This window comes from Amblyomma mixtum, chromosome 1 (assembly GCF_055824585.1).
Source record: "Amblyomma mixtum isolate Tamu chromosome 1, ASM5582458v1, whole genome shotgun sequence".
Classification (NCBI taxonomy): Eukaryota; Metazoa; Arthropoda; class Arachnida; order Ixodida; family Ixodidae; genus Amblyomma; species Amblyomma mixtum.
In genome coordinates this window covers 105,951,941-105,976,947 of record NC_143012.1, presented here as the reverse complement: position 1 = coordinate 105,976,947, position 25,007 = coordinate 105,951,941, and the positions used below count along the sequence as shown (strand labels likewise).

The window sequence follows — 25,007 nt, the reverse complement described above, 5'->3', positions numbered from 1 at the left end:
GCCACCAGACAGCAGTACGTGTAAAATTGATGTTATTCCGCAGGTGCGCTTTCCCGCATAACAATGTTGCCCAAAACAAGACGGCTGACCACGCGTTTCCAGCTGAAACAAAGCAAAGAAAGACTGGTTTTTTGTCTGATTCTTCCAAAATACGTTTCTCACATTCTATCCACACCTTTAGCGCCTGTCCTGTAGCCCACGTAGTTCCTTTATGGCGAAGTCGGCCACCTTGTTTTTGGCAACATAGTCATGTGGGAAAGCACACTTGCGGAGTTTTGAATATCCTTCAATTACACATTTTACTCTTACACGTTTTGCTATATGGTGGCACACCTGGCAGCGGGATGCTGACATGAACACTCAGTCTTGTTAATCTTGTGATTGCCCAGCGCGGGTATAAATGCATCTGCCTTCTACGAAAACAAACCAGTTGGAAGTTACGCTCTTGTATTGTTTGATTCATTGTGCTTTTGTGTTACTGCTGAAAGATACCTATGCAATCATGTTTGGATGACCATGTAAATTGCCCACATGTACAAACTAGAGGTAAGATCTTTTTTTGGTGTTAATGTGTTTTGCTCTGAATTGTTTTCTTTTGTTTTCTTTGTTATTTTTTCTCATCGCCTGTCACTGCTGCCCGGTATAATGGGGGCTGCGGCTCAGTCAAGCTGTCTATGACAGCTTTTTCTGCAGCTCCTCTGTCACTTTTTGAGGCAGAAATAAAATGATTGATTGATTGATTGATTGATTGATTGATTGATTGATTGATTGATTGATTGATTGATTGATTGATTGATTGATTGATATGTCGTGTGTGTTGCTTTGTTTTGTCCCGTGTTCTTCGCGCAAGTACGTACCCGTTCAAAGATAAACCAACTCACCCAAACAAGAGTTTTACTTGAAAAAATTTCAGTTTGGCCTTGGCAGTAGAACGCAACAGCACCATCCGCTTATCGTCAGCCGCTATCAGCTGCCACGCACAGATGACAATGTACTACATTAAAAACTTGTAACACGTGGCCGGCAGTTGTCAAATACGTCAGAGCAAAGAGAAACAAGAGCAACTTATTCACAACTTCACCAGCGCTGCGACGAGGAACAAGGACAGAGAAGGAAGGACAAGCGCTACTAACAACTGGAAGTTTATTTGAGAAAAACAGACAGGCTATATACTCTCAAATGACAACCCGAAGCAACTGCGCTTCCCGCGAAAAAAGCACACAAAAGAAAGTTAGCAATCCATATAGGAATCTTTCTCTGTCCTTGTTCCTCGTCGCAGCGCTGGTGAAGTTGTGAAGATGTACCACCTAGCTCAGATCACGGTTTTGCTTCAACTACAAAATGCGAGCCACCAAGTGAGGAGCGATGATCGTAACAACAGTTGACATGACACACCACTGCAATCAGAGTGCAGCAGTCTCTTGCAGCTCACCACCCATCACTGCTGCTTGCACGCACTGACAGCAGCTGCACTGCGGGAGGGGGGGGGCTACGGACTCCCCCCTGCCTGCCCCACTAGTCTGGCCATTTCATCTACATTTAGTACGTTCATTTTGGCTTCCGTTCTGCGTGGTCCTCGAGTTTTCACGCAAACAATGGACGTAACAAAAAATTCACATCCAAAAGTATCGCACATGGCTTCAAGCTTTCCGCCCATACTGTCAGCCTGCTCTTTTCCACTAGCACGTCAGCTGCTTATTCAATCCTATGCATCTAAAATGCATGCGGTATTACTACAGTTCTTGTCCATTGCGCCCCCCGTGTAATAAACCTGGGTAAAGCAGACACACTCTGGAATGCCTCAGAATCAATAAAATCCATGCTTCAAACTAGGTGTGGAACAGAGTGGAAAACCCAAGCCTTCCCAAACACAATTACCCGCACAAGTGAGTGGGAACACTGGGCAGCCACCGGATGAAAGGAAAACTGAGAATGCAGGCCACAAGTGACCCTGTCGTCATGAGACCTTACCCAGGCACAGGTGCTGGATGTCCACCTGGAGACGCTGGATTTCAGGGACATCGGCCTGCTCTCTCTTGAGCTTGTTCTCAAACTGAAAGAGTTCACATCATCATTCTTAAGATAGCATTATGCGAATCGGATAAGTTAGGAGCAGGTTATCGAACAAGAACCGAAACCGCAACCAAAACAACCGGTGGGAACCAGTGGGAACAACGTTCTAGATCTTTTCTTGACTAACATTCCTGAGGCTGTGCACCCTCCTGTAATCTTGCCCGGGATCAGTGATCACAGTTCAGTCCTGTGCGAAATGAAGCTGGATTACGTCAGAGTTAGTGATGGCAGGCGGCGTCACATATATAGCTATGGTAAAGCACGTGTCAGTGATATCTGCGCTGCTCTCGAATCCTACTTTCATGTGTTTGAAACACTATCTGAAACGATGTCAGTTCACGAGTTGTGGAAAATTTTCAAAGAAAAAATTTTAGAGTTACGTGAAATGCACGTTCCTAGTTGGATCTTGACATCACGACGAAGCAAAAGCAAGCCTTGGTTTAACAAAAATGTGCGCAGTTTCATGTACAAAAGACAGGCTGCTTACAGGGCGTATAGAAGGAATCCTTCTACACAGAACAATGAAACAATGAAAAATTAAAATATAGAACAAACGCAGCAAAGGTAGCCGTTAAACAAGCAAAAGACTTATTTTTCTCTTCTTTTCATTTGCGCATAAAAGAGCGCCCTAAAGAATTTTGGCAGTTCATGAAAAGAAACGGCAAGGATCAAGTATTGATTCCATCTCTTGTACATGAAGGTTCCATTATCGACGAGAGTATCAATAAAGCGGAGTGCTTCAATGAGTTTTTTTCTTCTGTATTCTCTGCTCCTTCCAACACCTCTCACGTTGAGCTCAATTTTGGTCGAGTTAATTCTGATCACATGCGTTGTGTCGAGTTTAATCAAAGAGGAATTGAGTTGATACTCAAAGGGCTGAATGCTGCCAGTGCTCCTGGTCCTGACGATCTACCAACTGCTCTTTTCCGTGCATGTGCGTGTGAGTTGTCTGCTTATCTGAGAGTCATTTACACAAAATCCTTAGAGGAAGATGCACTGCCCTCTGACTGGAAGTTAGCCAATGTAGTTCCTGTGCACAAATCTGGCCCTCGAAATGTTGTTTCCAACTATCGTCCCATCTCTTTGACGAGTATTGCTTGTAAAGTTTTGGAACATGTGTTTTTCACTAGCATTACCGTATTTACTCGCATAATAGGCGCACTTTTTTTCCAGGAAATCCGGCTCAAAGTTCGGGGTGCGCCTATTACACGGGGTAAAATTTCCGGAAATTTTTCGACTCGCAAAATTGAACACACTGCGTAAACGCACTCGTGTACGGGCCGCACCCCGTTTTCGCGAAGAAAATGTTAAAAAAAAAAAAGGGTCCGTGTAAGGGCCGCACCGAAACTTTCGGAATGCACGCGCCGAGGCCTCCGCGATCGGCTCCAGCTGCGCGCAACAGGCGCTTGATCGCGGAGGCCACACACGCGCACAGGAGCTTTCAGACGCCGCCCACGGAGGGCACCCAAGGCCAAGCTCATCATCACCATCGTTTTCCTCCGCCACGAGCTTTCGCTATCTATATCGCCATCAGCATCTCCAGCTCTTTTTTTTTTTGTTGTTGTTGCTGTCAAGCGCCGGGATTTGCGGTAGCGCGATAGTTATCGTGGTTTATGGCTTTGCCGCGGAGCGTTGATGTTTTAGCTCGACGGGCAAGCACCACACGGCTGGGAGTTTGCTCTCGAACACGGCAAGCGTGCGGCAGGTCGGAAAATACGACGTGGCCGAGAAGTGCAGCAGTTGCGACTGCGGCGTCCCTAAATTTTCGTACGCGACTCCAAGCGTCGAGGTTTTCGCGGGCCTAAGTCGGGAACGTTTCCGGCTGAAGATGAAGCTTTCCAAACCAACGTTTAAAGTGAGCACCCTGAAAACTGTGTGCGGCTGTTCTACGCGATGTCGTTGTACGTGCTGTGGGTCCGCAGCAGCACTAGTGAGGACTAGTAGTCAGTTCAGCAAAAACTGTTAAAATAAAGATTGGGAAGCGGGGGGTGGCGAGGCGTCGGCTTGCAATCGTGTAAATACAGTATTGATCACAGTGCCAAGTTCGGGGTGCACCTATTATGCGAGGAAATAAAAAAATCGATTTTTCGCGCCCTAACTAGGGGTGCGCCTATTATGCGAGTGCGCCTATTGCGCGAGTAAATACGGTATTAATCATATGAATACGCATTCCTTATTAAGCAATCAGCAGCATGGTTTTCGTAAAGGCCTTTCTTGTGTAACACAGTTGACTGAACTAATTCATGATCTGACAAGTGCACTTGATGAAGGGTTGTCTGTAGATTGCGTCTTCTTGGATTTCAAGAAGGCATTTGATGTTGTTCCTCATTCTTTTTTGCTTGAAAAATTGTCTTGGTATAACATTGATGAGAGAATGATCGACTGGATACAAGATTACTTGCACTTAAGGAAACAAAGAGTAGTTATTAATGGAAAATTATCAAGCGAATGCATTGTATCTTCTGGTGTACCTCAAGGGTCAGTGCTCGGACCTTTGTTATTTTTGATCTTTATGAATGACATTTGCTCTAATATCTCTTCTCATGTTCGTCTGTTTGCAGATGACTGCGCATTGTATAGGGTCGCTGATAGTCCGAATGACTGTGTGCAGTTACAGAATGATTTGAACAGGGTGTCTGATTGGTGTAAGAAATGGGGTATGTTTATTAACTTGCAAAAATCTGTGTATATGCGAGTCACAAAAAAGAAAAAAGCCCCATGAATTCTCTTATACAATTACTGGGACACAACTTTCCTCAGTATCAGAATACAAATATCTCGGCGTATTCATAACCTCAAACCTAAGGTGGAGACGACATGTCGACTACGTAACAGGAAAGGCGTGTCGCGTTCTTGGTTTCTTAAGGCGTAACACCAAGCAATTCCCTTTAGAAACAAAAGAGTTACTTTTCATGACAAACGTTCGCTCGGTTCTCGAATATGCCTGCGTAGTATGGGACCCTTGGCATAAAACGGATATAGATAAACTTGAGAGGGTACAAAACTTGGGTATCCGATATGTCTTTAACATCTATACCAGGAGCTTTAGCGTTTCACGTGCAAAAAACTCGCTGGGATAGAAGACGCTTGAAAAACGCAGATATTGTTTGAGGTTAAAATTTTTTCATAGTATTTACTATTCCAATACTGGCATAAACCGTGACCTGTACATCCATTCACCAAACTATATTTCGCTACGCCGTGACCATCGGTTAAAAGTTAAGGAAATTAACTGTAAGTCAGAGATGTACAAATATGCTTTTTTCCGTAGGTCTATAAGAGATTGGAACCAGCTCTCTGAAGAGGTGGTATTAATTACGTCAGGTGATTTATTCTCTTGATCTCTGTGAATGCTGTTTTTAGGCTGTATTAATGTTGCATCATGGTTACATTGTATGTGCTGCACTTTGTTACCTTTTTTTTTTTCGTTTGTATGATGTGTTATTCCCCCCCCCCCCCCCCCCCCACTGTAATGCCACTTGTGGCGCTGTGGGTATTACAATAAACAAATAAATAAACAAATAAACCGAGCCCATATGTTTTTCACCATCTTGGAACTGAACCCGAACCGGAACGATTCAAAGAAACCGTTCCAAACCGGTTTGGGACTCGGTTCAGCCCCAATTTTTTATCAACCCAGCAAACTTTTATTTCTTTTCATAGACAAAATGAAATGTACTTGCGCGTGGATTTATCCACCGAAAACTGTTCGCATTAGGCAGAGTGAAAATGACATCCAGTCTATGCGACAACGAAACTCAAGGAAGTGCGTTGTCCAGGCATAAACTTTTTGGCTCTTCTGCGAAGCGCTTTCGGGAATTGTAAACAACTGCGCTCCAGGTTGATGTGAAATCTCTTGTTTGTCAGAGCCTCCCCCTTTTGCGTGTGGTTTTAATCAAATTGTGGTTTTAACCAAATGAACTCACCTTGTGCCGAGAGGCTGCCCGGTCCACCAGCAGGAAGCGGCAGCCCTCCCTGGCCAGGATCTTGGCCAGCCAGTAGGAGAGGCGGCCTGGATGGAGAGGAGAGACGGGAAGAGGAAGGGCTGGCCACACAGAGTCACAACTGGCCCCCACTCAATGACTGTGGCCATTCCCACAGTGGTGTCACCACACAGGGCACCCATCCATTCTTTCTCCCCTCTCACAGTGCCCCCTAGTTTCAGACGGTCACTGACCCCCCCAAAAAACTGCCCTGCACTGAACAGGGTGAGTGTGCAGTGTGTGGAACATGGAAATCAGTTCGTGGGCAAGCAATCATGCTTTCATTCTGCTAGGCCACCAAGATGAACTTGCAGCCCACACAACACATGGTCCAGGATAGTAGCCGCACTTTGTGTCAGCCCCCCCTGGTGAGCACGTCTCCCCCATAGAATGACATGTGAGCAAAGAAGACCCCCCCCCCCCCCCCCAGTGAATGCTGAACAGCCTTCATGAACTGGCCAAGACAAGGCTGGCTGGTTCCCAAAGGGAAGAAATCCCCTGCAGGCGGAAACATCCCCACACAAGCCACCTGGGAGGGGGGCTGCCACATGACCCTGTAACAACAGGAGAGCAAACTGCAGTCGAATTAATGTCTCTTGACCATGTTTGTTCAATGGCCAGTGTGTTCAGCACATTCATGGTTTTTCCACAAATCCTTTTCACCTACTGCCACAGTGTAGTGAACGCACTTCCCAATCATGTGGTCAACGAAAGGAACCCCATAACATTTAAACACTTTTTGCTTGTTAGACTATTTAGCTCCACATTTCATGTTCTAAGCCCTGTTACCTGCCCGTTGATTGCCTCGTTTCCCCATGGAGACACAAACTCTCTATGGTGTCAACAACTGTTTATACTTGTGCGTGGAATTTACGTACATTACTTTATTCTTGTGACTTATTACCATTCATTCCCCCCCCCCCCCCCCCACACTTATGTAATGCTCCCTTAACAGAACAGGGTAAGCCCTAGTTTTCCCGCGTATTCTAGGGCATGTTTTGCTGCACTTTTCTCAACAACCAATTGAGGTAGCGCCTACCTGTTTACATCATTTTTATCCCGGCTTTATGCTCTTTTCACTGAAACAAAACTATGCAACACAATTAAAAAACTAATTGTTTACAATATTTTTCTCTCTCAAGGACTAGACTTAAGCCCGCTTTCGCCGTTATTTCTGTCTATAAAATAGAAACAGATCATTGCACAGGCCCAATTTTGGTTCAGTATGTCCCCCACATGCTCATGTAAAGCACACACAAAGAATGGACCTTCTGCCTAATATTGTTTTGAAGATAATGGTACCATCGTAACAAAAAAACATGTTCTGAGATAAACGAGTTTAAAGTAAAAAATAACTTTATTACTTTTCTTTGCCAAGTCTTGCTGACCAATTTATTTCATGGGTACGACCTCTGCAGCCGCTATTCAACTTATCTGAGGCTTTTCCTACCGGCCGTTTAGCTTCCCTGGCTTCACTTGCTATGCTGCTCAGCCAGCAGAGGAAACTTCTCTCAGCTGGTGGAGACTGTCACTGCGTCAGCACGCCATTCTGCTGTGTTTGCACCACATATTTTTGATGCATTGATTAGCCCGGACCCTGACGATGATGCTGTATCGTCAGGTATTGTTTCGAAGCTCAAATTGTGCACCGAGAGCCCGGAACGCTGGCCTATGCATTCAGATTCCTGCTCCCGGTCCGTTTGTGCCAACCGAAGCTCCTCATTATGGCCGTTACGGTGGTGGGGCACCATCTAGTTTGTTCTTCAGAGGCTACAGTTTCTGTGTTGACTGCAATTTTCCCATGACGGGCAAATTTCTGAAATGCCCTTGAAGCGGAGGGTACGACGAGGACGCTCCGGGCATGGAGTTCGGCGCGCGGACGGTGCACGCTTGGAAAAACCTTGCTGTGCGCAATTTTACTGCATCAACTGCAAATCGATTTTGGTTCAGATGCTGTAACTGCGCAAACTGATCCCGGAATGTTGGCCTGATAGTTTCGCTTTCTTTTTCCCATCCGCTTGTGCTGGCACATCTGGTTTGTGCTCACACAGTTAGTTCCATTTTCGGCCTAGTTCGAGTCGTGCATTTTTGAAGTGCCCTTGCAGAAGAGGTTTATTGCGACATAACACGCAGTGAGGATGGCGTCGAGCTCAGGCACTTCGCGCACTCGGAAGAGTCCCGCTGCACGTGATTCTCCAGCCTCTGAGTTCATATTCAAGATGCTCCAAGCAGCAGTGATGCGGATGACAATTTCGCAACGTCGAATTTCAATTCCACAGCTGTATCGCAGCTATGCTTATCACTTACTATATATCACTATATTGCAGATATGCTTTGTCGTGTTTATATATTTCTTTTTCGAATTTTTTCGCAAATTAAATAAGTTCCAATTTGTATGTTTTAAAACCATGCCTACCAAGCTTTCGTTTGGCACATAACATTACGCTTCATATTTTTTTTTTGTTGGACTGTAAAAATCATATCAAGGACACTGTTATGCCTTATCAAGAGGCATAAATGAAAAAAATTTCTAGCTCGAAAACTATTCAAGTTATAATTTTAATATTTTAAGAAGAACAGAAAGCTGGGCGAGTTGGTTGTTATCCATTGTTTAACAGCGTGAAAAAGATGACGACGTTTACACACATAACAACACGAGTGCTGACTTTCAACTGAAAATTTATACATAATCCTGCCAAAAGACACACAAAAACCTCCTAATCTTATCTTAATCTTCCGGCAACGACTTCTTAAGGAAGGCAAATTCACGGTTAATCAATGACGACAGTTTAGCGACACACGCAGAACCCCCCTTATCAATGGGATACGCCTCTACTAATTCTCTTACCATCTGATCTTTGCGCCTGAAAATTGCAGACGTTTCTTGAAGCAAAGGGATGCAGGCGTGTTCACGTTGTCTGCAATGCAGAGCTAAATTTGATACACCTGCTTTGTCCAACGAACTGAAATGTTCCCTCAGGTGGTCGTTTAAGCAGCGTCCTGTCTGTACGACATAACGTGTGCCGCAAGACAGGGGAATTCTGTATACAACCCCTTTCACGCAATCGACCCTCCTTTGAGCATGGTTAGTGCTACATTACTTTCGGCCCTCCTACCAAGTAGGCACTCATGCCTTCTTTGTAAAGCCGGGCAAATATCACTCAATTTTCTTTGAGACGAAAATAGAACGTCAACCTCATATTTACGGCCCACTTTCTTTACACGGTAAGAGACCGAGTGGACGTAAGGAATAACTGCAACCTTCTGGCGCTTGGCTGCTTCACGCATGTGGTTGGATTTCATTTTGGACACCATTCTTTCACATAGCCTTCCAATCATAACTTCTGGGAAACCGGCCTCCCTAAGCCTGGCAATTTGGCTTTGCACACTTTCCTCAAACAAGTGGAAGCACGACTTATTTAGAGCGGCGCGAATATATGAAGTGGCAATGCCATCTTTCACCAACATTGGAATGCCCCGACTGGAAGCTTAAAGCCTCTTGACGGAGTGTGGCGAATACAGCCAGCAAACATGCCCCGGTTCAAGCCTCAGTTGTAGATCCAGAAACTGAATCCTGCCTTGTTGAATGGACTATAAAGGTAAGCCCATGGCCATTCCTGACGAAAGTGTCCAGCACAGGCTGCGTAAAGCTGTCGTTCCTTACAAAGCCGAGGTAATCATCCACACATCTAAGTATCTTAAGTACGACGGCCGGTACCTCTCCTTCAATCGCTCTGTCAACCCTCCTGAGGAACAAATCACTTAGCATCGGTGCCACATGAGAACCGATACAAATCCCAGAGCACTGTATGAGCACACCATCATTGCAAGCAACAATGGTTGATCTAAGCACAGTACTTCAAGAAAGGCATCCACCGACACACCACAAACGTTGCGGAACCGCACCTCGTCGTTCTCTTCCGTAACGCAGTCCCTCACGAAGCACAGCAAACAATCGTGAGGAATCAAGTAGTGTAAATCCTCCACGTCCACACTGAACACATGACAGTCACCTGTCCTGGAGGTATTCCTGAACGACTTCAGAGTTACTTGTCCGAAAAGGGTCTTCCAAGGCAAGGGATGCAAGAGAGTCCTGTAAGTAGCTCGAGACGACAAGCTGCCACGCTCTGAAATTACAGAACCAAATGGCAAGCCTACTTTGCGAGACTTAACTGTAGAAAATATCCCAAGCATGCCTGGTTCCGCTTTTTCAACCGAGTCACACCACTTGCCAAGACACATTTTTTTGAGAAGAGCAACAGCACGTATCTTAATCTTGGTAGTGTTCTCCGGCATGCATCGACAATCCTTCGAGATGGCAGCTTTCTCTGCGAACACGCTCTAGTGGTCTCAGATACCAGGTAACTCACTAATGTGCCTTTTGGAGCCTTACACTTGCCAAGGGAGCACGCGATTTCGTGATGTGGCTGTTTGGGATTTCACTGCACGTTCGAACAGTGTGCCGTGGGACCGCAGCAGCGATCCTGACGACAGCGCAAGTGAGGACGAGTAGTCCAGTGACTAATACATTTTCATTTTGGAATGTGCCACACCCATGCGTGCGGCAGCCCATAGTGATAAGTGGAGGCTGCAGGATAGTACTGTCGTGTTCTGTTATTAACGGGGGACGCTGGTCATGAAAAAAAATTTTTATTAATGAAGTCACAGTTATAAAATTTTCAGGCCACATGTATTTTTGTGCACTGATTCTAGATATGTCATTTAATTTCGTGTAAAACAGTTCCTTGAGCAGTTCCTTGAGCACTTGTGCAATTTTTATGCAAGTATTTTGGGAAAAGTTTTGCAGAAAATTTGCTGCAGGAAACTCGCTCAAATGCATGCCATTGGGTTCTCTTGATACCAAGGAATGCAGTAAGGGTAAAATTATCATCCCGACTATCATAGAACTTCAGTTATAGAGTACTGAAGCTGTTGCTTCGGAAATGAGAAGAAAAGTGTGTAGTCCTGTTTCGGAAGCGACAACTTCAAAACCCATGATAGGCAGGAAGACAATTTTACCCTTATTGCATTCCTTGGTGTCAAGAGAACCCTTGGTGTCAAGAGAAGAGAGAGCATGCATTTCAGCGAGTTTCCTGCAGTAAATTTTCTGCAAAACTTTTCCCAAAATACTTGCATAAAAATTGCACAAGTGCTCAAGGAGCTGTTTTACACGAAATTAAATGACATATCTAAAATCACCACACAAAAATATATGTGGCCTGAAAATTTCATTACTATATCTAGATTATTAAATTTTTTTTTTCAAGACCAGGGTCCCCCCCTAAAGGCCAACTGTAAACGACCTGCAAGTTTTTTTTTTTTTCTTTTTCCAGAAATGTGATATGGGGGGGTTGACTTACAATTGAGTCAATACTCAGAAGCTTCACACAGACAGACAAACATGTGGCTACAAGTGTTTTCACCCTAAAGCAGGCAAAGAAGGGAGCCTCCAGCCAAGTGAGTCCCACCTCAGCATGGCAGTGAACAGCAAGCGCCGAGTTGTCGTGCAAACCACACACACGGCGTACAGCAATAGCGGACAATCCGTACACGAACGTTCCCACTCACCTGATGTATGCACGTAACTGTTCCAACCCATTGGTGTAGCCAGGGGAAGAGCCAAGCATTAGGCTATTGTGGTCTAACTGGCTACCCTCTGGGTGTAACCTGGTTCCTTAGCTCTGTTTTAATCATACCGGCACAACTTTCTCGAAGCTCCCTGCACACGCAGGTGCACCCAAGGACCGAGAGTCCCAGTGGGTGGCTTCATCTCTTTTGTGGCACTCTCGCCAAGACTCTCCACCAGTGTGTCTGCAAACATGCTGACAGCATGCGAGGGACGACTGCAGGTGCATAGAAGTGGAGACAGAGGGGGCTCCGTTTCTTAGCAGAGCCCTCAGTTGGAGGCTCAGGAAATGTTTCACTGCTTCACTGAAGCCTGGGGCCACTCCCAGGGAGTGACCGCCCAAACTTCATTCCCAAAGGCTTCAACTATGCTTAGGCCATAACTTTACAGCACCTAGGCATTAGTGAAAGAACAGGGTCCTGCAGAGCAGTCTCTCTCTGTGCGAGATCATTTCACATTACAGTGCAGGTTCCGTTCTGTAGCTAGTATATACTTACTCCTCATGTGAGTCTCCTGTGTCTTCACCACCACAATTGGAGAGGCCGTCGAAAGAACTCGACCTACCATCATAAACTTGCTCAACCTTAATCCACTCACTAATGCCCCTTAAGGGGAGATGTGGGAATCAGATCGCAAAAATCGCAAAAAAAGTCCATTCTTGAAAAGTACACTTTTTGGCATCTCCAACACTGTTTCTATGTTCTACTGAAATATTTCTTCAAAAATAAACTTTAAATGCTCCAAAAAAAATGTATTTGTCAGCAGCTACACTCCAGGCTTGTTTTCTCGAAAGTTTCTTTCGAGCTTAATACCTTACTCTTGGAAAGCGTAGCACAGCAATGGGTGCATGGATTTTTACCCCGTTTGTTTCCGTGTGATGAGTGAAATGTGGTCTGCATCAAGACAGTCTCAGATTTACCATTTAGGACCGCATGTTTTTAATACATGGTAACTAGAGTGTAATACATTCTAGACATAAAGAGAAGGTGCACATTGTGTCCTTTACAAAAAAAAAAAAAAAAGACCAGAGAAACTAAAAAAAAAAAAGAGAGACAGTCTAGATTTACACCACACTTCTTAGTAAACATTAAAAGTATTCACAGACCTGTAGCCATTTTTTTTCCTATGCTAGGCTTTCCACAAGCAGGCAATGTGGGGACAACATATAAACAGTGAGAAAAGGTAACCTACAGAAGCTGTCATTGTGAAACTTTATATCTGATGCTGTTTTAAGCCAGTCTGCCAAATCTCATCACTCTAAGTGGAAAAATAGAAAAGTTTTCTTCGATCCCCTCATCCCCCTTAATCCATTTGCTTGTTGGGTGGGCCAACTTGCAACAATTTGCAGGCCCTCCTGAACTCTTGAAACCTGGGGGATTTGGGCAGGCTGTGAGGACGTCACAAGCTGACCTCTCTTGGCCAGGCAGGGAATTTTGCAACAGGGAAATTTTCTTGCAAGACAACAACCTAAATGCATTGGAAGAATAGTGGTAGAATAAAACATACACTCGCCAAAGATGTTTTTTTTTTTAAAACATGACGTTTCGGGACCCCTATGGCTCCCTTGTTCACAATGAAAGATGGACAGAATGAGCCACTTCTTATATGTGCACTTGAGAGCGCATATAAGGTGCACAAAATCCCCTTTCATTGGCGAATCAGGCGATTTCAAAAGAAGATTAAGAGCACACAAGAACGACGTCAACAAGTGTCGCACCTCATCCAACCCGCTGGCAGAGCATGCTCAAGAAATGAACCACACCACTGACTGGGAGAACGCCACAATCTTAGACACCATGAAACCCACATCGTCCCGACTGCTTTTAGAATCAGGGCCGCCGCGGTGGCTCAGTGGCTATGGTGCTCGGCTGCTGACCCAAAAGACGCGGGTTCGATCCCGGCCGCGGCAGTCGAATTTCTTTGGAAGAGAAATTCTACAGGCCCGTGCACTGTGCGATGTCAGTGCACTTCAGAGTACCCCAGGTGGTCGAAATTTCCGGAGCCCTTCACACTACGGCGTCCCTCATAGCCTTAGTAGGTTTGGGACATTAAACCCCATAAACGAAACCAACCAAGCTTTTAGAATCTTTTTATATACAGACCACAGATCATGTCATAAACAGGACGAAGGGTAATCTCCCGGATAACTGCGCCCACTCACTGTGCTGTCAAGTGTGCATATACGAAGTGGCCCATTCTGTCCATCTTTCATTGTGAACAAGGGACCCTCCCGAAACGTCATGCTTAAAGAACCATCTTTGGTGAGTGTATGTTTTATTCTACCACTATGCTTCACCCTCGCCAGACAGGATTCTGTCGAACCCTTGACTATGCACTGGAAACCCCCTATGAGGGTGCCCACCTCTCCCTGCGCCAAACTCGATGAAGCAGGACTCCCCAGCCAGCAGGCCATGGTGCTCAGCCAGGGCCAACAGGGCTGCCTTCTGGGTCAGGTGCTTCTCGGCCACCGCACAGCCAGACAGTGCGCGCAGCTCAGTGGCCAGGGCCCCATGCATGTGCACCGGCTGCTGCTGCTGCTCCGGACAGGGCACCTGCTCTGCAATGCCATCATCATCATCAGGCTGACTACGCCCACTGCAGGGCCTCTCCCATGTCTCTCCAACTGACCCTGTCCTGCGCCAGCTGCGGCCACCATACCCCTGCAAACTTCTTAATCTCATCCGCCCACCTAACTTTCTGCCGGCCCCCTGCTACGCCTGCCTTCTCTTGGAATCCACTCCGTTAAGGACCAGCGGTTATCTTGCCTTCGCATTACATGCCCTGCACAAGCCCACTTCTTCCTCTTGATTTCGACTAGGATGTCATTAACCTGTGTTTGTTCCCTCACCCACTCCGCCCGTTTCCGATCTCTTAACGTTACACCTGTCATTTTTCCTTTCCATAGCTCGCTGCGTTGTCCTTAACTTAAGCTGAACCCTCTTTGTTGGCCTCCACGTTTCTGCCCCATGGGTGAGTACTAATAAGATGGAGCTGTTGTACGCTTTTCTCTTGAGGGATATTGGTAAGCTACCATTCATGATCTGAGAGAACCGGCCATAGGCGCTCCACCCCATCCTTATCCTTGTAGTCGTGGAAAATAACGAGGTGGCCTTAAAGCATCCCAGACCAGAGATTAAAAGCATAAACACATTGCACGGTAAAATCTGCAGCCACAGCCTCTTGACCCCACATGTCAGTAACAAAAGAGGCCCATCCACATTGTGACGGTGATGTGCATTCATGTCCCAACAACAAGCTTCACTTTAATGCCTGTATGGGTGTCTGCACACTCTTCACCCTTGCTCTGTCTTGCAGCATCATTTTATCACCTTAAAGGCCCAGCAGGGCATTACATGGGCAAGGGGAGGGGGGTGGGGGCATCATCACATCAAAGCGCTGTACTGTGTCATCACACCTTTAGCAATATACAGTAGGCTCGGCATACACAGGCAGCATATACAACGGCAGCATTTGCATACACAAGTAACATATGCATCGTATAATTGAGCAGCACAAAGTGAACAAGGATGTTGAAGAAACCCACAGAGGAGGACGGTGCTGCACTGACCAGTGAAGAATTTATTTGAAAAACCTCATATTCATCCTGAAGAACAGGCACTGCTTCAAAAGATAGTCTATCATCTTCTGCTTACATCACCACTCACGTACTTGACTTCTTTTTTCAATAGGCAAACTGATGGCTTGCTGACGCATTGCTCTCTTTCCGAGTCAGGGTTGGCCCAGGCTTCCAGGATGCCAGCTGGTCTTTGTTCTCTTTGAGCACGTGGTGCAGGTCAGCAGGGCTTGTTTGCTTCTTGCATGATTCCCGATCCCTGCAGTGGACTGCTAGGCTCGAGCCAGACTTCCCGGCTATCGCTGTGGCGTGCTCTCTTGCTCTGTCATTAACGTACCTGCTAGTTTGTTCGATGTAATGTTTTCTGCTTTCCGCAGAAAAGGGGGATGCAATACACAATGGCTTGAATACACTTCGTTCTGTGCCCAATTTTGCGTGCAGAATTGTTTTCTTGTCCATTCACTCGCACATGCATGCTTTTCGCCTTGTTAGGCACCAAGAGATGATCTTGATGCTGTATTTCTTTCCAATCTTTTTGAGAGTGTGAGTCAGCCCATGGATATATGGAACCATGGAATAATTCGATCTTTCTCTGCTTTCTTCAGGAGTGCTATTCTCTTTCTTGCCATGCTTTTTCAGCAGCGCAATGTTTTCTGCTGTGTTGCATAGCAATGTCTCCGGGTATCCCGCTTCTTGCAGCCTAGTAATTTGCTGCTGGGAGCTCTGGCTCATCTGATGTGGACAGGACTTGTTCAGGGCAGACAGCAACGCCACCCTAGCAATTCCTCTTTTGACTGTCCTGGAGTGGTTCGAGTTGAATGGGAGGAACTGTTCCTCAGCTCGAGGCTGGTACGACCAACATAGGTGCCCTGGCAAGAATTCAAGGCGTAGGTGTAGGAAGCCTAGGACACCATGATCAGGAAGCTCCGATGTGGACCTAAGCCCAGGACAGCACTTGTTAAAGGTGGTGAATGTGTTGTCATTGAGGATCTCAGTGTCACCTTCCCTCAATTCGCATAGCACCAAGTAATGGTTGATGTATCGGACGATCCTCACGATGTGTCTGTCCTTGGTAGCTTCGTGAATTCCTTGGCTGCGACAGAGATGACAGAGCAAGAAAGCACACCACAGCGATAGCCGGAAGTCCGGCACAAACCTAGCAGTCCACTGCAGGGATTGCAAATCATGCAAAAAGCTAACAAGAACTGCTGACCTCCACCACATGCTCAAAGAGAACAAAGACCAGCTGGCATCCTGGAAGCCTGGGCCACCCCTGACTCGGAAAGAGAGCAATGCGTCCGCAAGCCATCAGTTTGCCTATCCAAAAAAGAAGTCAAGTACCTTCGAGGCGATGTAGGCAGAAGACGATCTTTCGAAGCAATGCCTGTTCTTCAGGGTAAATGTGCGGTTATAAACTCTTCAGTTAAGTCAGTGCAGCATCGTCCTCCTCTGTGGGTTTCTTCGACGTCCTTGTTTCCTTTGTGCTGCTCAGTTGTACGATCATGAACCAACTAGCTCACCAATCCACCTTATTAACATGTGCACGATTCATTTAGAGGACAAGTGAAAAAAACAGCAATGAAGCAAAGGAGACAAAACAGCTCTCATTCAGGTCGGCAATTCTACCTAATCAGTTAGTTGAGCGACCAAACTGCAATAAATTTGTTCAAGATAATGGTCGACGCATGGAAAGATATGAGTGGCAGGTTTGTCGACAGTACAGTCAGAAGGGTAGTGAAGAACACACTGCAGCATTGTTCCACAAACAAACTGGCAGTCATATTCTGAGCAGCGCGAGCACATCCCAGGGCACGGATGCACCCTCTCCTGGAAGGGCAAGGAAGGGTGCTTGATGTTTACCTCCAACTCTGGTTGTAATAAGGGAGTGATTACTCACTGACATCCACCCGAGCGCAGCCATACGGCTTTTGACCAACTCCGGTTGTCTGGAGAAAGGTGTGATGTGGCACCGTTTCTTCCACATTCTTGTTGGACATGTTAGTCTTAGTTTTCCACTGTCACTTGTCTTGTTTTGCTCATGCACAAAGTTCAGAAATGTAATGCATATGTGTGTGCTGCGATTTCTTTTGACACTGCACTTCTGCTTTGTGAGGTAGCTCTTCACGTTAGGCACTGCATTTTGGCCTCTTAGGTGACGTGTCCATTGTTCGGAGGTGCTTTCGTGCCAGTCACCTCGCTTGCCTGTGATCTGTGTGCTGATTGTGGATGTTAATTCTGGTTCTTCAGTTCTTTCCTGGTGTTTGGCTTCTGTGATGTGGCTGGGTGCTACGTATAAATGCAGGGAGTGATGCGCTAAACCTCAGTTGATAGTTGGCGCCTGTCCTGTTGTTTTGCGTTCCTTCTTGTCCTCATCCCTTCTGTGCCTTTCTGTCTCAAACACACAGCACACACCAGCCAGAGGTTACCACAGGCCAGAAGACAAAGACATAACTGGAAATGGCCAAAGTACAACTGAATCCCAGTGCTGTCTGAGCAAGTTCAGGTGGGTCTCTTTTGACCGGGAGTCCCTGTGAAGCACAAACACAGAAAGGGGATCCTAAGGTAATTAACTAGGTATCCGAAAACACGAGTACATAGAGCCTGTACACCGACCAACCACCCGATCGCATCATAGCAATAAACTTAAAGATTATTCCTGTCACGCTCAAACCTTCGCTAACTCTTTTTTTCCGAAAACGGTCTGCGAGTGGAACCAGCTTCCGGCAAGCATTCTAGAATGCCCTTCTACTAAAGCATTTATGAATGCTGTTACGTTGTAACAGACAAATACGGAGTGCTCTTGCGATTGCTTTTTCTGCTTTTGCACGCAACTTTGCAGCATCTATTTTTGCTTGTGAGTGCATATCATTGGTTGTGAAAGCAGCTTGTTGTGCCTTGATCTGTTTTGGGCATGTCACTTATGTTTTTTTTTCTTATCTCCCACTCCTGCTTAACGCCTCACCTAGAGGCTAGCAGTACTGTGTAAATAAAGTAATGTCGCACCTCCCCTCCCCTACTGAGGCCATCAATAACTGTGGCCAGTGTCAACTGGTACAACCGAGCACTGTAAGCCAAAAATCTGCCTTCCTTTCGTGTCCTCAAGAGCAAAGTTTTTTATAACACACCCCTCCAAAGTTCCTCTGCCTGGAGGCTACCAGAAACAAAGAAATGAAAGCATGCTGGCCAGGCATGCGTACATACCATCGAAGATTCTGTCAATCTTGTGGATGACCTCCCACAGTTTTTCATCTCCAATGTCCTTCAACGTGGGCTAAACATAAGGAAAAAGAAAAAAAGGCCTTTCTTCATCATTTCAACTGAACGGCTGCATGATCACCGTGGAAGGTGGTCACTGCGCGGGCAAATTATTATATAAGCAAAAAGTGTCCTACACACTGCCAACTCTTTTAAATTCATTCCACAAATCAGGTATAGATTTACATACGATTTCTGTACGAACCCTACACAAACATTTCATTGACAAACCTTGCTTACGATAACAACTAAATGTGTTATCTTCCCTTTTGTTATGTTTACCTCTTGTGACTATCAAGTGTGCATGCATTAATTTTGAATGCTGTCCTTTCTGCAATTTTTTTTTTTTGTTCAATCGCTGCTTGCATTGTAGAGAGGCTGCGGGCTTCCGTCAAGTCACTTGGTTGTCAAGCGGATTTTATCCACAGTCTCCCCCATTATTGATGGAAGTAAACAAGTTATTATTATTATTATTATTAAGAAAACATCACAACACGTTGTTCCACATTGTGTGAAGCAACGTCTTCTGTGCATACTCAGCCTGACTACACCCACTGCAGGGCCTCTGCCAGCCACCCTAACTTCCTGCTCCTACCTTCTCTTGGTATCCAATCAGTTTGCATTTGCACTGCACATCTCCCTCTTGATTTCCACTGGCTTGTCCCTTAAAGTCACACCCTCTCCTTCTGCTTAAGCACATGCTTTGGAGCTCATCCCCCGAGTGAAGGCAGTGTCGTCACCAAATTGTGCATCATCACCATCATCAGCCTGAGTACGCCCACTGCAGGGCAAAGGCCTCTCCCATGTCTCTCCCATTAACCCTGTCCTTCGCCAGTTGCGGCCACTGTATCCCCGCAAACTTCTTGATCTCATCCCCCCACCTGACTTTCTGCCGCCCCCTGCTATACGCTTGCCTTCTCTTGGAATCCACTCCATTACCCTTAAGGACCAGCGGTTATCTTGCCCCCGCATTACATGCCCTGCCCAAGCCCACTTCTTCCTCCTGATTTCGAATAGGACATCATTAACGCGCGTTTGTTCCCTCACCCACTCCGCCCTCTTCCGATCTCTTAATGTTACACCCATCACATTTCTTTCCGTAGCTTGCTGCGTTGTCGCCTAGGCATCAGGAGTGGAGTAAATGAGACGAGAAGCAATAATATTTACAGCCAGGATGCCACACAATGTTTAGAAAATTAGACGACACCCCAACAAGGACAGCTTGAGCAAAAAAGAGCGAAACCTGACACTTCTGCCTGAGTTCATCCAAACAATGAGCTCTGAACCAGTCACAAAACCTGGCTGCTGAATTTCACCTCGGTATATAACCAAAATGCTTAGGTTAACCTCAGGGACATGAAAAGACTCGCACCTTGGTCACACATGGGTGGTCCCCCCCACCAGGAAGTGATGCTGCACCTGAATTGATATTCCTCACGAAGAACTCCTGAAATGAGTTGCAAAACATTTCTTTTATGAGCACACTTCTTCTCGGACACAAATGAAGGCAAACAGAGAAGCATGCCAACAACAACAACACACTTGCCGCCAGAGAATGAAAGCACCCACCCTGCCTGGCTGTAAAAAATATTTGCACTCATAGAAGACTGAACATACATGAAGGAGACTTAAACCAAGGAATGCTCCCTCTCTTCAATTGTATATCTGACCACGTAGACCACAGTTTCAAAGTACGAGAGATTGCCTCAAAAACTGATGTATATCGATGGTCTTTTTTTTTCCGAGAACAATACACGATTGGAACAAATTGTCTGCAGACGCTGCTGGTATTGTGTCTAATGTTGTTTTCTTTTCTACCTTATAATAACCATTTCACTTTCGTGGTTCTGTGAAATTTTTATGTTTTTTCTTTGTTTTGATGAAATTCGGACTTGTTTCCATGGGTGACACTGCTCATGTTATGTTTTTCATTTACATATACTCTCCCCCACTGTAATGCCGCTTGGCACTGTGGGTAAATAAATAAATAAATTTGTGGTCTCCATTAATGGGAGATTAACACACATTTTAAAGGTGACTAATTAGAAAGCAGAAGAAAAAGCAACCACACGGTGGGATGCAAACCCATGGCCTCCACATATCGTGATCTGCCAACTGAGATACTGCAATGGCTCTGGTGCTTTTCACTGTCTTCTTAGGCACACTGATGAAAGGCCACTTAGACACATTCAGTGTCATACAGGAGTGTAGACACCTAGCTTTTGGTGCGTGCTTGTGACGATGCACAAGACATTCCTATGCACGAATTACCACCTGGCATTATCCTATGACTGCTATATAATTCTTTCTCGTGCTGTTTCAGTTTCAACAGCCGAATGAGGACTGTGACGTCAAAGAGTGCTTTTATGTCACGTGAGGCATGGAAAAAGTCACAATATAACCGCTGTTCCCACATTCGTTGTCATTCTGGCTCTTGAGGAAGAATGCCTTCAGCACTGTAAAGAAATACAACGACGAAGCAGCGATCACATCGCAGTTTTTCCGCGCCTCAGGCGACATAAAACCACTCTTTGACGTCACAGCCATCGCTTGGCTGTTGAAACCAAAACAGCATGACAGGAAAAACAAATTAATTCCCAGTCGTAGGTGATTACCACATGGTGAATCATACGTAGTAATGTCTTCTGTATCATTGTAGAGAAGAAAACATGTCACCAAAATTAGGTGTCTATACTTCTTTAATGGCCTAAAAACTTACTGCCTAAGTGTTAATGGCATTAATGGCCTAATTTAATGGCATTATAGCCTCACTGCCATTAGTGACCTACCGAGTTGGCCACAAGTGATTTCCCCAATCAATACGCACTATCATTCCTATTCCACACGCAGAAAAGAACTTCCTACCAGTAGCAAATGGGTTAATAAAACACGTTGCGGGGCTAGTTGGAGATGCATTTTCTGTTCTTGAAATTTAAACACTGCTAACTTTTCAGACGAATACACAGATAGACATGACAGGACGGGCGATCCATCCTCTTTCTGTGTATATTCCTCTAAAAATGTAAGCAAATTCATCACATCCAGTGAGACAAGGCATCTCTGCAGATATCAGCTCTCCTGACAGATACTCTTGGCTTGCGTGCTGACACGAGAGTTGATGCCAAGCAAAACTCTAGTTTGGGCGAGTTGGTTCATGTTGAAAGAAAAAACTGGCAATGGCACAAGACACGGGGACACAGGAGGCACACAGTCAGTCCTATCTTTTGTGTGCCTTCTGTGTCCTCGTTTCTTGCGCCAGTACCAGTTTTTTCTGATGTCAAGCGACAGCAGCATTTTCAGCAAAATTATTTTTATATTACAATTGAATGACTTTGCTGAGATATTGAGCCCATTAGAAAAGTCCTTGCAGGCGCTGTAGATACCACCGACTGCGCAAAACAAACTCTCACGTGGTTCTCCTTCCTCTTGGCGTTGCATTTCTTGAGGTGCTGGCTGAGCAGGGCTGCCGAGCAGGTGCTGAAAGGCGTAATACATTTCTGTGAGTGCAGCACGACCGAAGGATGTTTACCTCGTGTTTACCGCTGACACGAGCGCCGTCTTTCGTACAGTTTTAGAATTCACCTCTGCCACATTCTTTTTTCCGGTCCCTTTTCATGCCTTTGTTTTCAATGGGAACCTTGAAAATGCCTGGACAGGCGCGCGTTTTTATCCCACTCCCAGGTCTGGCCCATTGTCCGCTGCGGAACACAGCTCGGAATTTTGTGACAGCACATTTGTCATGTCCGCAAGCGACGGCTACGAGTGCGTTCACGACAGATATGCTAGCTGTTCTGGCCTGTCTTTTGCTCTCAACTCAGCGGAAAGGAGGAGGCTGTGGTGCAGATGGCCTTCAGAGCGAACAAAAAGGGCAGCCTCACTGTATAAGAGCAGCTCTTCTTCCAACCGCGTGGACTCAAAATACAACGAGTGCTCACTGGGTCGAGTCCAGGGGACAGGCGATCCGGCCGTGGCCCTGCGATCGAAGCGATGGAGGGGGGGTCAGTCACCTGGGCGCTAGGGTCCGCTTCGGGGTCTACTCACGTCTTCCGACAGCAGCACGACGTGCTCGCCGCAGTAGCGCGAATCGGACACCGGTCGCAGCCGGCAGCGCCGACCTTTCTTCGGCACGACGAAGGCACACCGGCTGTCGTCGCTCATCGTCCACCGACCACCACAACACAAGACGCAGCTGCCATGCCGCTTCCCTGCAGACGACTCCCAGTGGAAACTAAAAGGCATCGTCTGAGCTACTAAATTGTCTAAAAATGAAATGTTCGACCGCTTTTAGAAAAAAGAAAGAATATGTCACGTTCAAAATTATTTAAATTCGGGTGGTGCAAAACGTGCGAGTTTCGCAGCAGTTGCGGACGGTTGTTAAGAGATGGCGCTAGCTACCTCATTTGTCTAAAGCCCCTCAATGAAACAACAGTTTATTTAGGGGCTTTACATTTGTCACATTTGTCGGAGGGAGGAAATGAACTGTGCCAAGGCGAGCGGGTGGTCAGGGGACAGTTGGTGGAGTTGTTTCGTGCTCCCGCTGGTCCCGTGTAACACCGTCGGATGGTAGCTCAAGTGATGAGACTCCGGGCTCCTTTCTTTCGCTCGCTTGAGGTGCAGCGTGGGACGCAACAATAGCGCATCGCGCTTTACAAAACCCAAATCTTTTTCAATACGCGCCTTGAACAAGTAAAACTGCTGCTGAAGTGCCAAAAGACCGAAACAGTTGCAAGCAGCGAACAGCAGCAGTCAGTCGAGACAGTTTTTTTTTTTTTTTATTCGAGCTGTTTGCCATCAGGCATAATGAAAAAGAAAAGAAACTTATAAAAAGGAGTGCAAACAAGCCTCGCTTAGAAAGCGGCAAAAGTTCGTGATATAGCGATTATCTAGAGTCCACTTGGTATAGTCGTCTGCGCTTGCGCGTTGCAAGCGGCCTCCAAAAGGATCGCTAGCTATCATCTCAAGGGAAAATGAGAAAAAGGAAAAGGTAAGGCAAGGTATAGAGTTAATATAACCAACGTCTATACAGTTCTCCTGCTGATAGGTCTGCCCCGTAGTTTCCACACAGTATTTACACTAATTCATGCGCGACTTTTCCCTTCAGCTCTGTGTGCTTATGTTTTCGTCTGCATAAATAGTCTAAAGGATTGTTGAGATGCAAGCGACAGAGCGGCGAGTCGCAGCGAAAATTTCTAGCGTCTTGGAACTTCGCCGCTCATCGCCGTGAGCACTCAAAGTAGATTTTTTTTTTTTTTTTGCGCTGCGGCGGCGCTAGCGTTTTTGCTTTCATGTAAAACAGGCATAAAACGCGCGGAAGGTGTCGTCTGCTACAGCTGTGGCAGTGTGCGCTTGCGCGTTGCAAGCGGCCGCCAAAAGGATCGCTAGCTATCATCTCAAGGGAAAATGAGAAAAAGGAAAAGGTAAGGCAAGGTATAGAGTTAATATAACCAACTGTGTGGTTAATATAACCAACCAAGGTGGAACAATACTTATCTTTGCCACATACGGCAGTGGCGGTAACGCGAACTAACGGCGCTCATAGTCTGCTACACGCGCAGCGGAGCGCCTCTGCGCATATACGTGCATTATTTGCGATACCGCTGTTCTGTGGCAGGCAAGTGATAACTGCTCGTTATGCTGTTTGACGCGATAATAAAGGGCTGAGATTACCAAAGGCGCCGCGAAAGTGTCCTCCCCTTACGCGCGCATGGTCTCGCGAAGCGATTGCTTTCATGAACAAGCAGAAAAGGCCACTTTAGTCCTTTCATGACAGCCGATGAGAAGCAATGTTTTTCTGCAAGAAAGACAATTACATTCTCCATAAAAAGCGGATTTGAAGATGCAAGGGTGAAAGAGCGAAATAATCTCATGCACTTCGTCTGGCCGTTGGGCTGAGCACAAATTTATTCCAGTAAGTTTAATTGACCACCTTCATTGATTTCAGTTGCGACACTTGTGAGAATTTGCCTGACACATTTTCGTCCTTCTGGACGACGGCAGAAGTGTAGAGCTGGTTGGCACGTATATACTGCCGGCGCAGCGCGAAGTAGGTTTTCGAGAGTTCCTTCTCTACTCTGTTCCGCCGCCGCGGTGGCTCAGTGGCTATGGTGCTCGGCTGCTGAACCAAAAGACGCGGGTTCGATCCCGGCCGCGGCGGCTAGAATTTCTTTGGAGGAGAAATTCTAGAGGCCCGTGTGCTGTGCGATGTCAGTGCACGTTAAAGAACCCCAGGTGGTCGAAATTTCCGGAGCCCTTCACTACGGCGTCTCTCATAGCCTTAGTCGCTTTGGGACGTTAAACCCCATAAACCAAACCAAACCAAACCATCTACTCTGTTCCACGGTCGAGGTGCGAAGAGCGAATGTTGGTGAGCAAGCAGTTCCTTGTTGATCTACCAAAAAGTCAATCCCGAAAGTAACAAATTGGAATCATTTTAATAGCAACTTAGTACAGCTAGACATAACGGAGAACGTGCAATCATGCAGGATTAGGGAAAGGG

The 25,007-nt window shown here is 46.1% G+C and overlaps 1 protein-coding gene across 4 annotated transcripts in view; it reads right to left on the bottom strand.

Annotated features, from left to right (window-relative positions):
* The window catches only part of LOC149367437 (tRNA:m(4)X modification enzyme TRM13 homolog), a 56,075-nt gene extending 33,361 nt beyond the window's left edge, over positions 1–22,714 (bottom strand). Inside the window, exons 1-8 of one of the 4 annotated variants that reach the window (XM_089555561.1) lie at positions 22,553–22,714; positions 22,447–22,484; positions 21,922–21,988; positions 19,884–19,958; positions 18,458–18,527; positions 14,045–14,239; positions 6,000–6,085; positions 1,972–2,053 (exon numbers count right to left, since the gene is read on the bottom strand). In XM_089555561.1, the coding sequence (XP_089411687.1) occupies positions 1,972–2,053; positions 6,000–6,085; positions 14,045–14,239; positions 18,458–18,527; positions 19,884–19,958; positions 21,922–21,988; positions 22,447–22,484; positions 22,553–22,669 (730 nt within the window). In that variant the 5' untranslated portion in view covers positions 22,670–22,714. Of the gene's footprint in view, positions 1–1,971; positions 2,054–5,999; positions 6,086–14,044; positions 14,240–17,153; positions 17,755–18,457; positions 18,528–19,883; positions 19,959–21,921; positions 21,989–22,446; positions 22,485–22,552 lie in introns of those variants that run through there. The other 3 variants (XM_089555574.1, XM_089555567.1, XM_089555582.1) reach the window with 3 other exon arrangements.
* Positions 22,715–25,007: the final 2,293 nt, after the last annotated feature.